The sequence below is a fragment of the Homarus americanus genome, unplaced genomic scaffold (assembly GCF_018991925.1).
Source record: "Homarus americanus isolate GMGI-L3 unplaced genomic scaffold, GMGI_Hamer_2.0 scaffold57980, whole genome shotgun sequence".
Taxonomy (NCBI): Eukaryota; Metazoa; Arthropoda; class Malacostraca; order Decapoda; family Nephropidae; genus Homarus; species Homarus americanus.
Genome location: NW_024716703.1, coordinates 183,989 through 196,162, shown reverse-complemented (window position 1 = coordinate 196,162; position 12,174 = coordinate 183,989). Strand labels below are relative to the sequence as shown.

At 43.2% G+C, this 12,174-nt stretch overlaps 1 protein-coding gene across 1 annotated transcript; it reads left to right on the top strand.

Annotated features, from left to right (window-relative positions):
* The first annotated feature begins 223 nt into the window (after positions 1–223).
* Positions 224–6,924, top strand: LOC121858206. Its single transcript, XM_042354424.1, has 13 exons — positions 224–303; positions 496–635; positions 939–983; positions 1,163–1,307; positions 1,686–1,831; positions 2,032–2,163; positions 2,427–2,525; positions 2,947–3,111; positions 3,315–3,421; positions 3,870–4,015; positions 4,349–4,566; positions 4,700–4,935; positions 5,659–6,924. The coding sequence occupies exons 1-13, from the start codon at positions 293–295 to the stop codon at positions 5,812–5,814; spliced, it is 1,746 nt and encodes a 581-aa protein (XP_042210358.1). The 5' UTR covers positions 224–292; the 3' UTR covers positions 5,815–6,924.
* The last annotated feature ends 5,250 nt before the right edge of the window (positions 6,925–12,174 follow it).

Genomic DNA, 12,174 nt, shown 5'->3' with positions numbered 1-12,174 from the left:
TTGGCTTGAAGTGAGTTTTTAACTATTTCCTGCGTCTGACTGTGGTTTTTCATTGTGATTTGTTTTTACTGGTTATATATAGACCATAGTCGATTAAATCAACTGGATGTGATAATACACTAGAGTTTAGTGTAAATATTTAGATCATTTCTCAAAAGGATGTCAACTTAGATGCGAAATTTTATCCTTTTATCAGCTCAGATTGCGGTATGTGGCAGCTTACCCCAAGTATATAATGTTGGGTCAAGTGTAAGTTGAAAGATAGTCAGCAGCAACATACCCCATAGCCAACATGTCTGCCAGGTAAGTGCAAAAGAAAATCTTTTAATAATTATCCCCAAAAATAACCTTACGTCAATTTCCTTTATTTAACCTATTAAACCCGAAAACTTAATTTAGGAGACATTGCTGACAGGAAACAAGTCTAATTTTGCCTCAGATAATGGCTAGTTTATTGTGCATCTATTAACTCTGCGGGTGTTGTGTTAACTATAGGAGGATAATGGCGGCTGTGGCAGCTATAATGGCGGTGACATGGGCGGCTGGCGGGGTGTGGGTGGCAGCGGAGGGGGAGGCTGAGAGATTTTTCCTCAGGCCTCCCTCCTTGTTGTCCAATCTCCAGGCACAGATGAAACGTAAGTACCTTGTCACACACCTTTGGTACATCTGCTATTCACCTCCTATACACTTGTTATATTAGTGCTATACGATTGCTATACATCTGCCATATTAGTGCTATATACCTGATATATCAGCTAAAAAAACTATGCCAAGCTAAAAAGTCCCTTAAACTTTGTAGATAGACGTCCAAAAGCTAACAAAAAAAAAATCTACACAAATTAACTTACCTGTAACACATAACACACTCATCTGCATGTGTTGATCGAGAGGCTTACAGAGGCGTCCAAGGTAATATAAACACTATGGCTATATTTCAGCTTTACTGACCGCCCACATGAACTTCGGCCCAGAGCCCAGAACAGGTGAGTACTGAGACTATTGGCGGTGTTTACTTCTGAGTAGTAAAGCAATATTTGTGTCACTCAAGAATGTTCTTATGTTTAATATAAGTGTGATAGTACATACATACATACATACATACATACATACATACATACATACATACAAAGAGGTATAACAGAGGTGGTGTGGCTGCCGACAGACACAAGGACGGAAGTGACGTGTGGGGAGGAGTCAGTTGCCAGAGTGACGGTCTGGCAGAACACCCACTACCCCCAGGGTGAAGGTTACCTGCCTGGCCTCTGTACCCTCACCCTCAACCCCCAGCAGGATACTTGTGCCCTCAGGTAGGTGCCCTAATAACTCACTCTCCAGTAGAAACCTTTGTGACCTCAAGTGGAACATTGATAAACAAGAGATTACTTTTACAGGAAAGTGATTTTATTTCCCCTTATATAACACGTACAGTCAACTACTGAAGTCCCCCGTTCGTCTTTCCTCCTGAACCCCGAACCCCCGAGAGATTCAGAACTCATGAACCTGAAGCATTTATGGACAGAAAAATGTATCAGCCTACTGCTTTGGGTTCACGAGTCTGAATGGGTGAGTTCGAGGTTCAGGAGGATAAACGCATGAACGGACTTTAATGGTTGACTTTAATGGTCCGTTCATCTGTAAACCTTCCTCTAAAACCTCGCGTTCTGACTCATCTCTCTCACCTTCAGGATTAACTTTGACGACCTGACGTTCAACAGCACCTCCGACACCTCGTATGGTCACCACGGCTGTGCCCACAACAGTCCCTCCTTCAAGATGTCTTATGATCACTGCGTCTCACCCGTCTTGTGTACTGACCTCACGGGCTATGAAGGTTAGGTTAGGTTAGGTTAGTTTAGGTTAGATTTGGTTTGGTTAGGTTTGGTTAGGTTATTATGGCTGTATTACTGGTACTGACTAACGCTGGTTTTAAATCAAGTATTTCTTCGTTAACGAGGAGTTGAATCACGTACCGACAGACTACACCACCATTACTTCTGTCTTACCCACTAAAGCGTAATGTTCCTTCTACAGGTATCCTGGAGGTGGTGTCCCCGGGTAAGAAGATGCCTCTGGTTCTCCTGCTGGAGCTGGACCCAAAACGTGAATTCAAGTTCCGTCTCACTATCACTACCGTCTCTTGTGATGACGTCAAGCCGTATAAGTGTAAGTAAACAGAGGGAGAGACACAGAGATTAAAATACGTGGGAGAAGGAAGGAAGAAAAGAGAGAGACACGTGTAGTAGAGAAAGAGAGGGAATGAAAATAATGAGACAAAGATGAAAGAGGAGAGAAAGAGAGAAGCCAGTCCTTCATACGGATTTCCTTCCTTGTCTCTGGTTTCTTGTGCTCTCTCTCTCTCTCTCTCTCTCTCTCTCTCTCTCTCTCTCTCTCCTGGTCATGTACACTAACCACAATCACCTCGGCAGCTCCCAGTATCTGTGGCATCAAGAACGACATGACCAACCCCCCCACCACCACCACCCACTCTGACCTCAGCTACGACCACCGTTTTGCCTCAGTCAAAGGTTAGTTGTCGCCTACACAGTTTAGTTAGTTCTTAGTTTAGGCTATTTCCTGTATTTACGCTTGTGCTTCTTCTCCTCCTCTGCCTTCTTCTTTTCCTCTTCTCTCTTCCTCCTCCCTCTTCCTTCTGCTGCCTTTTCCTCCTCCCCCTTCACCCCTTCCTCCCGAGACGAGTCCTCCTAATGGCATTGAAGTTTCTGTTACTATTAATAATATTATAATATATTTGATTCATAAAACAAGTCACATAAAGCACAAATGACGATACTGTACCATTACCAAGAAGATAAGTGCAGTTAAATTATTGCTTTTAGGTGAATTATTTAACCCCAATTGGCAAAAACACTCAGATTTAACCTATTAAAGTTATATTTTTAATGTTTCATTTTATTATTATTTGTTTTAATGATTTTCCCCATTTAGCGTTTGCAGCTGACCAAAACGAGACACTATTGGCTAGGAGTATATCTGTCCACGCTGGCCAACACCGTGAACCCAGAGGCCGCAAGAGACCGAATAAGTTAGATATTGCGCGTAGGAGGTCCGTCGTCAAGAAGTTAAGAAATAAAAGCGACATTCTTTCTCAGTGTGAGTATTAAAGACACACACACTTACACACATACACCTGCTCCCACACACACACAACCCCTCCCACACACCCACAAAACCCACTACCCCCCACACACAATACCCTCCCCTTAATAAAATACAATATCATGTTGAAGAAGACCCCCTGACAAGACCCGCTCAATGTATAACACTAAGACCTCTCCCTCTCGTGTTCCCTTCAGCACTAGCTTCGGGCATTGAGACAGGGCTGGTGAGGGTGTCCTCGGCGGGGCGACAACAGCACCGACTACAGGGCATGGAACCAGACATAGGAGAGTGGCCTTGGATGGTGAGTTGTTCATTGTAAGCCATTGTGATCTCTAATGTTTTATGCATTATTTAATACTATGTCACTCTCGTATGTTATCTTAAGCTTGTTATCTTAAATTGATATGTTTTCGAGTTATTGTAATTTTTCTTCTTGTTTTTTGTATGCGTGTAAAGTGTAGGAAGAGTGATATTTTATTTTTCTGAGTGATGAAGGTTCAGTTTGTGACCAGAGTTATTGTACACTTACCAAACACTTGTCGAACGCTACAATCAATATGTAATCTGAAAAATGAACAAATCTTGAAACCATTCCCAGATGACAAGCCCCATTCAGCTCATTCTCACATCCATCGTGCCCAGGTGTAGGAGAAGGTTTTAGTGTGAGTGTACATACTCGTGGACGCCAAGGAGAGTGTATTAGTCTCACAGCTTCTCGATGACTACACATGGGAGTTGATCTTACACAGGTGGTGATCGAGAGGAGGAAGGTGACACCCAACCCAATGATGTACATGAAAGAGGAGGAACAGAAGGAGTTGAAGCCCTGTACCGGGGTGTTGGTGGACCGCAGTCACGTCCTTACATCAGCTACCTGTTTTATAGATCCTTACAGGTACAGTTGGTACAGTTTGGTACAGTGGTACGTCTTGTGTGTGTGATTGGAGGGTTTGTTTTTTCATTTATTTGTTTGCTTGTAGTGTTGCTTGCTTTCCTGATCGGTATCTCATGTTTATTTTGTGTAACTAACAAGATATAATTTGAACACAGAAATCAATAAGTTCTTGACAAAACATTATTGTTTTTTTGTATAGTTTTGACACATATTGTTCCTGGCATAACCTGGGGGGGTGATGCTCCTTGTTAGGACCACTACATCATTACTTACCATCTTTCTTGTATGTTTCTATCTCCCTTTCTTTATTTATTCCTTTGTTGTTTATTCCAGAGATGTGTCGGTAAGGGTGGCAGGTCTAAGGGTGCTGGTGGGTGATCATGACTACAACAGAGAGGATGAGACAGTCCACCTACCCATTGACGTCTCTAAAGTCACCTTCCCTCTCACCTTTGACCACAAATCTTCGAGTCATAATCTGGCCGTGCTGACCCTCGCCACCCCTGTCCACTACACTATAAATATCCGACCTATTTGTCTACCTGTGCATTGTGAGTGGGACCTTCTGTTGCCTTGTTACCTGTATTTTGATGGTTAGGTTCGGTTGGGTTAGGTTAGGTTAGGTTCCATCGATCATATATATGTATCAAGATATAATTCTGGACGTCTGTCATTGCTCCTCAGATAACTCCTTCCCGAGGCAAGATGGCGTGGTGTCAGGGTGGAGCAGTGAGCCTAGTGACTACGGCAACAGTCACCAGTCCTCCCTTATGGTGGCTGATGTAGAGGTGCTGAGTGACATTGAGTGTTGGGAGGCCCTCGCTACCCTACCCTTCCCCAGCGACTACCTCAGGAGCAAGTTTGACGAGAGGAACTTCATGTGTGCAACCAAACTTGAATATACGTATCCTGTGTGTCTGGTAAGTGTGTGTGTGTGTGTGTGTGTATGAAAGGTGTGTCTGTAAGTACGTATGGGGAGCAAGTGTGTCTATAGGTGAGCGTGTATGTGTGTATGTGTGCTTGGCAAGTGTGTGTGCCTGTGTGTGTGTGTGTGTGTGTGTGTTTGGCAAGTGTGTGTTTGTGTGTGTACTTAGTTCATAATGTAACACGAAGGACACAGCCTAAAGGAGACACACACACACACACACATTATCTTCCCCCGACACCTCTCCCCCGGGCTGGTGGAAGGTTGGCTGGCAGCTGTTGTCTCCGGGTTACAGCAGCCAGTCCATGATGACAACTCTTAAGCCTCGTCAGATCTCCTCCTTTGATAGGTCTTTTTCTTAGCTCTTTTATGGTTGAGGTCTTGTCCTAATTTCTGACACAGGCGAATTAGACATAACAATAATAATGTCATAGTATGGTAAGGAGTATTAATGTCAGATATGAATAAGTAAGACCACGTGGTACTTCCTGTAGAACATTGATAAAAATATAAAAACAATCACTTCTTAGGCCGTTTGTAAATAGAAACACACACACACACACACACACACACACACACACACACACACACACACACACACACACACACACACACACACACACACACACACACACACACACACACACACACACACAGGTGTCTGTCTGATGGGTAAGAGGAAGACATATACTGTATTATATACCATATGTGTTCACAGTTCAGCTCTGGGGTGCCACTGGTCAGGAGAGATCGTCGTGGGTCATACTACGTGGTGGGCATCAACGCTGAGAGCACCTTGTGTGGGGCGGACTTCCCTGACCTCTTCACCCGCATCATCCAAGATTCATCCTTCCTCAACATCGCCCTCCTCTGAGAAGCCACACCACTAGTATAACAACATGTACAGTCAGTAGCTTCCACTTACACCTGGTACAGTAACTGGCGCGTTTTGAAAGATGTGGCACCTCTCTGAAATATCTACAGTATCTAACATCTTTAGTCTGGGCCATTCCAGGAGTTTTAATACGATGTAAACAAACACAGACCTGCCACATCTCACAACGCACAGCAGCCAGTGTACCAGATATAAATGCAAACAACTGTACTTATTCGTTTACAGAGGATAAAAAAAATCACCTGAATTATAATCCTACATAAGTACACATTGTGGTATAGTGTGACAACTAGTGTTTGTTTTTAAATATATTCCTGACAGATCATGGAAAGGCCTTTGTCGGAATGTCTGTTCGGGAAGAATCCTTAAGTATCTGTAGAAGTTAGAAGCATAAGTTGATTTAATAACATTCATTGACTTTTTTCGTCTTTTTGATCAAGGGTAAATATGGTGTTTGTGTGTTATTTATTTTGGGGTTATGTTGTAGATATTTAGGACAGGATAAAGCATGAGAAAACTTAATGGAAACTCTTAAGCACGTTTTATTATTGTTGTTATTTTCACCTGATAATTATTTATGTCCTCGGCATTTCTTCTTATTCAACAATTATTGTATATAGGTCATCTAGGGACGATGGCTGAGTGGTACAATGCTCGCCGTCTGACTCAATGGTCGTTGGTTCGTTTACTCTTCACCTGACACTTGAGTAGGAGCCCCAAGTCTAAATTTGTTGTTGTATAAATAATGGTGGAATTAGTTAGTTATGGTAAAGGAATTCATAAGTTAAATCGGTTATTGTTGTACACCGATGTTATTTTGTTTTTGGTGTTTACTCATGGATGATGGGAAACGGATAGACAGTCAGTCACCACACGGCCGTCACACTGTCAACACGACCGTCTCTCAGCAGAACCAGTGACTACAATTATTCTTATATAACCGGTATGTGTATTACAGTCCAGTTGAATTGGTCATTACCGAGTAGATATTCATAAAATTGGTCATAACTCTTATAGAACCAACTTTTATGCCATACAAGTTAATAATTATTGTTAGAAACTGGAAAATTATATAAAAAAAAAAATATATATATAGTATGTTATTTTCCTTGTTAATTATTGATATGATTTGTTAAATAAATAAATAAACCATAAGGAACTGTTTGTATATAGAGGAGCACCTTCCTTAGATACAACAACCTCACTAACCACTGGATAACAACCTCACTAACCACTGGATAACAACCTCATTAACCACTAGATAACAACCTCATTAACCACTAGATAACAACCTCATTAACCACTGGATAACAACCTCACTAACCACTGGATAACAACCTCATTAACCACTGGATAACAACCTCATTAACCACTAGATAACAACCTCATTAACCACTAGATAACAACCTCATTAACCACTGGATAACAACCTCACTAACCACTGGATAACAACCTCATTAACCACTGGATAACAACCTCATTAACCACTGGATAACAACCTCACAAACCACTAGATAACAACCTCATTAACCACTGGATAACAACCTCACAAACCACTAGATAACAACCTCACAAACCACTAGATAACAACCTCACAAACCACTAGATAACAGCCTCATTAGCCACTAGATAACAACCTCATTAACCACTGAATAACAACCTCACTAACCACTGGATAACAACCTCATTAACCACTAGATAACAACCTCATTAACAAAAGAATTACCTCAACATCATTAAGGACAGCACCAACAACATGGCCACACTGTACACAACACCTTCTACTCTGCCACCATAAACTGACCTTCGTGGTATCACCCAGCAGCTGTCCTCACTGCTGCTCTGGTGTGGTTAATTCTTGGTTCAGGCAGCGGGGAGGGTTGTAATGTACAGTATCTTAGAGCTTGTAATGAGACTACAGCAATACGTCACCACAAAACAAGGCAAGTATATGCATCATCAGTCGTCAACGTGCATGAGATAAGGCACATAACACGTATATAGGTAGAGTGTACTGTATAGCCCAAGAGATATACATTAATATAAGATACACAACTCACGTCTAGTACTCCAGAACCCCGCCATTCCCGCCAAGCATCTTGTCCTCTGATTGGCTCTCCATTGGGTAAACATTCCACACATATCCCGCCAAAATGTTAATTCCTGCCTTGATCCTGGATTCTCAGAGCTGTGTAAATTATTTTGTTTTTGTTTAGTCAAGATAAAAGAACGCCTCAACTCTCGGATTAATTACAATGTTATTTTAACGTCACGTTGACTCCGACTGTCACAAGTTAAATGAGACAATTTACCGAGTTTTTACATCTTCGTTTAAGGGGAAATCTGACGTAAACTTCTCTCTCATGACTCGTGAATCTCATCTCATGGTCGAGGTAGTAGCAGGAACTCATGGCTCTATAGTCATTACCGTGTACGTCAGTGTGGCAGGCACGTATGAGACTGGGCACTAGAGGATGAGTTTAGGCAAATTATATAATGCTTTTATGTGATATCCGCTGCTTTTGTCTGCATATATATGGACTTGCTACAGCGGCTGAGGCCTTGATGTGCTGGTCACAAAGTTTCTACACTAAAAAACAACTTGTGAGAGTAGGGAGGCGTGGTAGGGAGGCGTGGTAGGGAGGCGTGGTAGGGAGGCGTGGCAGGGAGGCGTGGTAGGGAGGCGTGGCAGGGAGGCGTGAGTTATAACAGTGATCCAAATATTAACCTCACCTCACACAATACACTATACCATTATCTCACGCAAGTTATGTTAGAAAATAAAACACTCGGTAATTATAAAAGCTAGGAGTAAGTTGTAGTGTGAAGAGGGAGGGACACAGGTTGAGGGCTCGAGAGGTATACCTGCCAGCGGCCTCTGATGATTACTCTGATAACCACGACATGTGTACTGTAACCTAAGCAAGTATGTCCCTCATTCAAATAATTGTCCGTCTGTCTCCTTACTTCCCTCAAGCAACTAACCAAGATCTCAGGCCCCGTACCGTACGAGTAGCGCCATCACGACCCAGTCAATTGTGCTTGATATTTCTCCCTCATCCCTCACTGATAGGCTGATAGATGCCACTTTTGAAGAGTTGTTTTTTCTGTCTCTGTCTACGGTGGTTCTCTCACCACCATGACCGTACCCTCCAGATCTCTGTTATTAAAGCCAACCTCTTCAGTCCAATACTTCTCCCCTTCCTCTTACCATTCAACTTCTCTCTCTAATCCCTTCTCTCCCTTACCCTTCCTCTCTCTAACCCCTCCACTCTCTAACCGCTCCTCTTTCTAGCCCTCCTCTCTCTCTAACCCTCCACTCTCTAACCCCTCCTCTCTAACCCTCCACTCTCTAACGGCTCCTCTTTCTAGCCCTCCTCTCTCTAACCCTCTCTAACCCCTCCTCTCTAACCCCTCCACTCTAACGGCTCCTCTTTCTAGCCCCTCCTCTCTAACCCCTCCTCTCTCTAACCCTCCTCTCTAACCCTCCTCTAACCCCTCCTCTCTCTAACCCCTCCTCTCTAACCCTCCACTCTCTAACCCCTCCTCTCTAACCCTCCACTCTCTAACCCCTCCTCTCTAACCCCTCCCTCTCTAACCCCTCCTCTCTCTAACCCCTCCTCTCTAACCCCTCTCTCTAACTCTCTCTCTAACCCTCCACTCTCTAACCCCTCCTCTAACCCCTCCACTCTCTAACCCCTCCTCTCTCTAACCCCTCCCTCTCTCTAACCCCTCCTCTCTCTCTAACCCCTCCACTCTCTAACCCCTCCTCTCTCTAACCCCTCCCTCCCTAACTCCTCTCTCTAACCCCTCCACTCTCTAACCCTCCTCCTCTCTCTAACCCCTCCTCTCTCTAACCCCTCCTCTCTCTAACCCCTCCTCTAACCCCTCCACCTCTAACCCCTCCTCTTTCTAGCCTCCTCTCTCTAGCCCCTCCTCTCTCTAACCCCTCCTCTCTCTAATCCCTCCCCTCTCTCTACCCCGTCTTTCTACCCAAAATCTATCCCTATCCCCTCCCTCCTCCAGTCCTCCCTCCGTCTCCGTTCCTCCATTCAGGAAGTCTATCCTCTTCTCTTCCACAAATAAACCCGGTCTTCCTTCACTAGTCAACCTTCTATTAATCCACCCAGCAATCCCTCTCTCTTCCACCCATCACCCGTCTCATCCTCCACCATCATCATCTTCTCGTCCTCCACCTGTCACCCTCATCTTCCTCCCTCAACCCAGCAAATTTTCCCCTCCATCTCCTCCAATTTTGAAGTAGTACCTCAAGAGATCAGAAGGTCAATCATAACCCCAGTGCTTATAATATGTCCCGAGTCAACCCTCCTTGTCACCACACCACACCACACCACAGTACACCACACCACACCACACCACACCACACCACACCACAGCACAGCACACCAGACCATACCACACCCCTCAATGAAACTGACTCCAACATAACCCCGGTGTGCTGTCAGACGTCCATAAGACACGAGTAGGAACCAGACATAGGTGTGTCGAGGATCAGGGTCACATTCCTGCTGGCGATGATGAGGTAACGACACACCTCCGTCACTTAGACCTGGCTATTAAAGTTGATGTCTTGTCGTATCTTTGAGCTGAAGCATGAAGGAACATCACTGATATGTTTGATCTGTCGGTAACTAATCTTTGCTGGGGTATATCTCGCCATGGCTATAAGGGTTTGTTTCTAATGATTTTCCAGGTGTAATATCGCCCTCATAGACTTATCTCTTATAGCTCTGTGTTTCCCCCGGCAAGAAACTTATTCCGATGTTTGTAGATTTTATGAGAAAATTTGATAAGTTTGACTTAAATAAAACTTTATAAGGAGCTTCGAAGAATTAAAAAAAAACTGTCTACGTGGCACGTAATTTAAGGATTTTGAAACTACGGTGTGTGTGTGTGTGTGTGTGTGTGTGTGTGTGTCCCTCCCATATCGTATTGGACCACATGGGTTCTAGATCAACGAATCAGTATCTCGTAAATTCAAAGAGAGAGATACGATCTAACTCTTCTCATTGTAATACAAATGGTTCATTCTGTCCCCTGAAGCTTCGACTCCTGGTTTAAGATATTTTATGAACCAGTGTCATGAACCACAAGGATCAGTTTAGTTGTGGCTGTTGTCGTGTAAACAAGTGTCATAGTGAAGTGTAAACAGTTGATACAGTGAAGTGTAAGCAAGTGTCTTCGTTGGTGAGGGAATATAAAATCAAGAGGTAAGTGTTGTTAGGTTAGGTTGCATTTGCTGAGGTTGATGTGTTAAATATGAGAAAGCTGTTGTTGTGGGCTGACGCTGACTCAACCCACAACACCTAGTAAACACCGTTGAGATCCTTCCAATATATCACGTGGTATAAGTGGTGACTTTCTCCTTAATCATAATGAAATATTTTATCGGAGTAAAGCGAGATGGAAGGTTAATCTGAATATCTTCCAGGTAGATGGATGTTAACAGCTTCTGGAGGGATCCTAACATAACACATCACAACACATCGCACTTCAGGTATGTCCAAGTCAGTTATCGTTGTTTTTGTGCCTGTACTTGAGTGTCGGGTCTCTGCCATCTACAGTAAGTCGACGTTACCTCCCGTGTTGAAGAATCAGGATGACGCTTGTTGTATAAAGTCACTCGGGGTAATTTTCTTAATCCAGTGATGTTCTAGATAGTGATTTGGCGTATCAGTAATCTTCAATGTTTACGTCTTGGCTGAGGATTAATTAGTGTCGGGTTTTATGATGTAGGAAAGATGTAACACCAGTATCTTGAGGAATTTGTTTGTGTGTTTCTTGTGATGGAAGTAGACAACCTAACATCCTGCTTAACCTTTGATTTACATAATGACTCGGCTGTACAGTTATGTCACGATCGTTTATAAGACGCTGTTTTGATTACGGTCTCCTGGTTCTCATCCTCCAGGAGAGTGACGCGGCGGTAGATATAGGCCACTCAACAAGCTTCACGGGATCTGAATAACATTGTCTTTGGATAATGTATACGTTTATGTAACTTTCCCTGGAGAGGCCTTTCAGTTATATCTTGTAGCTCGTAAAGGATCTATTTTTGTGTATAAAGGTCAGTATTTATTCACTCACAAAAACAACACTCTGGTGACAGCCCAAGCCTGAGTGATATCCATTTTGGTGGCATATCTTATCCAGTCGAGTTCTGAGAATATATGGATGGTCTCACAACAAAGATTCTCGTTTGATGTTTGGAATAAACACGTTATAATCTCATACAAATAATGTTGATTCACCTACGACGATTCACCTACGATTCACCTAGAGGAGGTCACATGATTTTTTTTCCTTTTTTATTAAGAT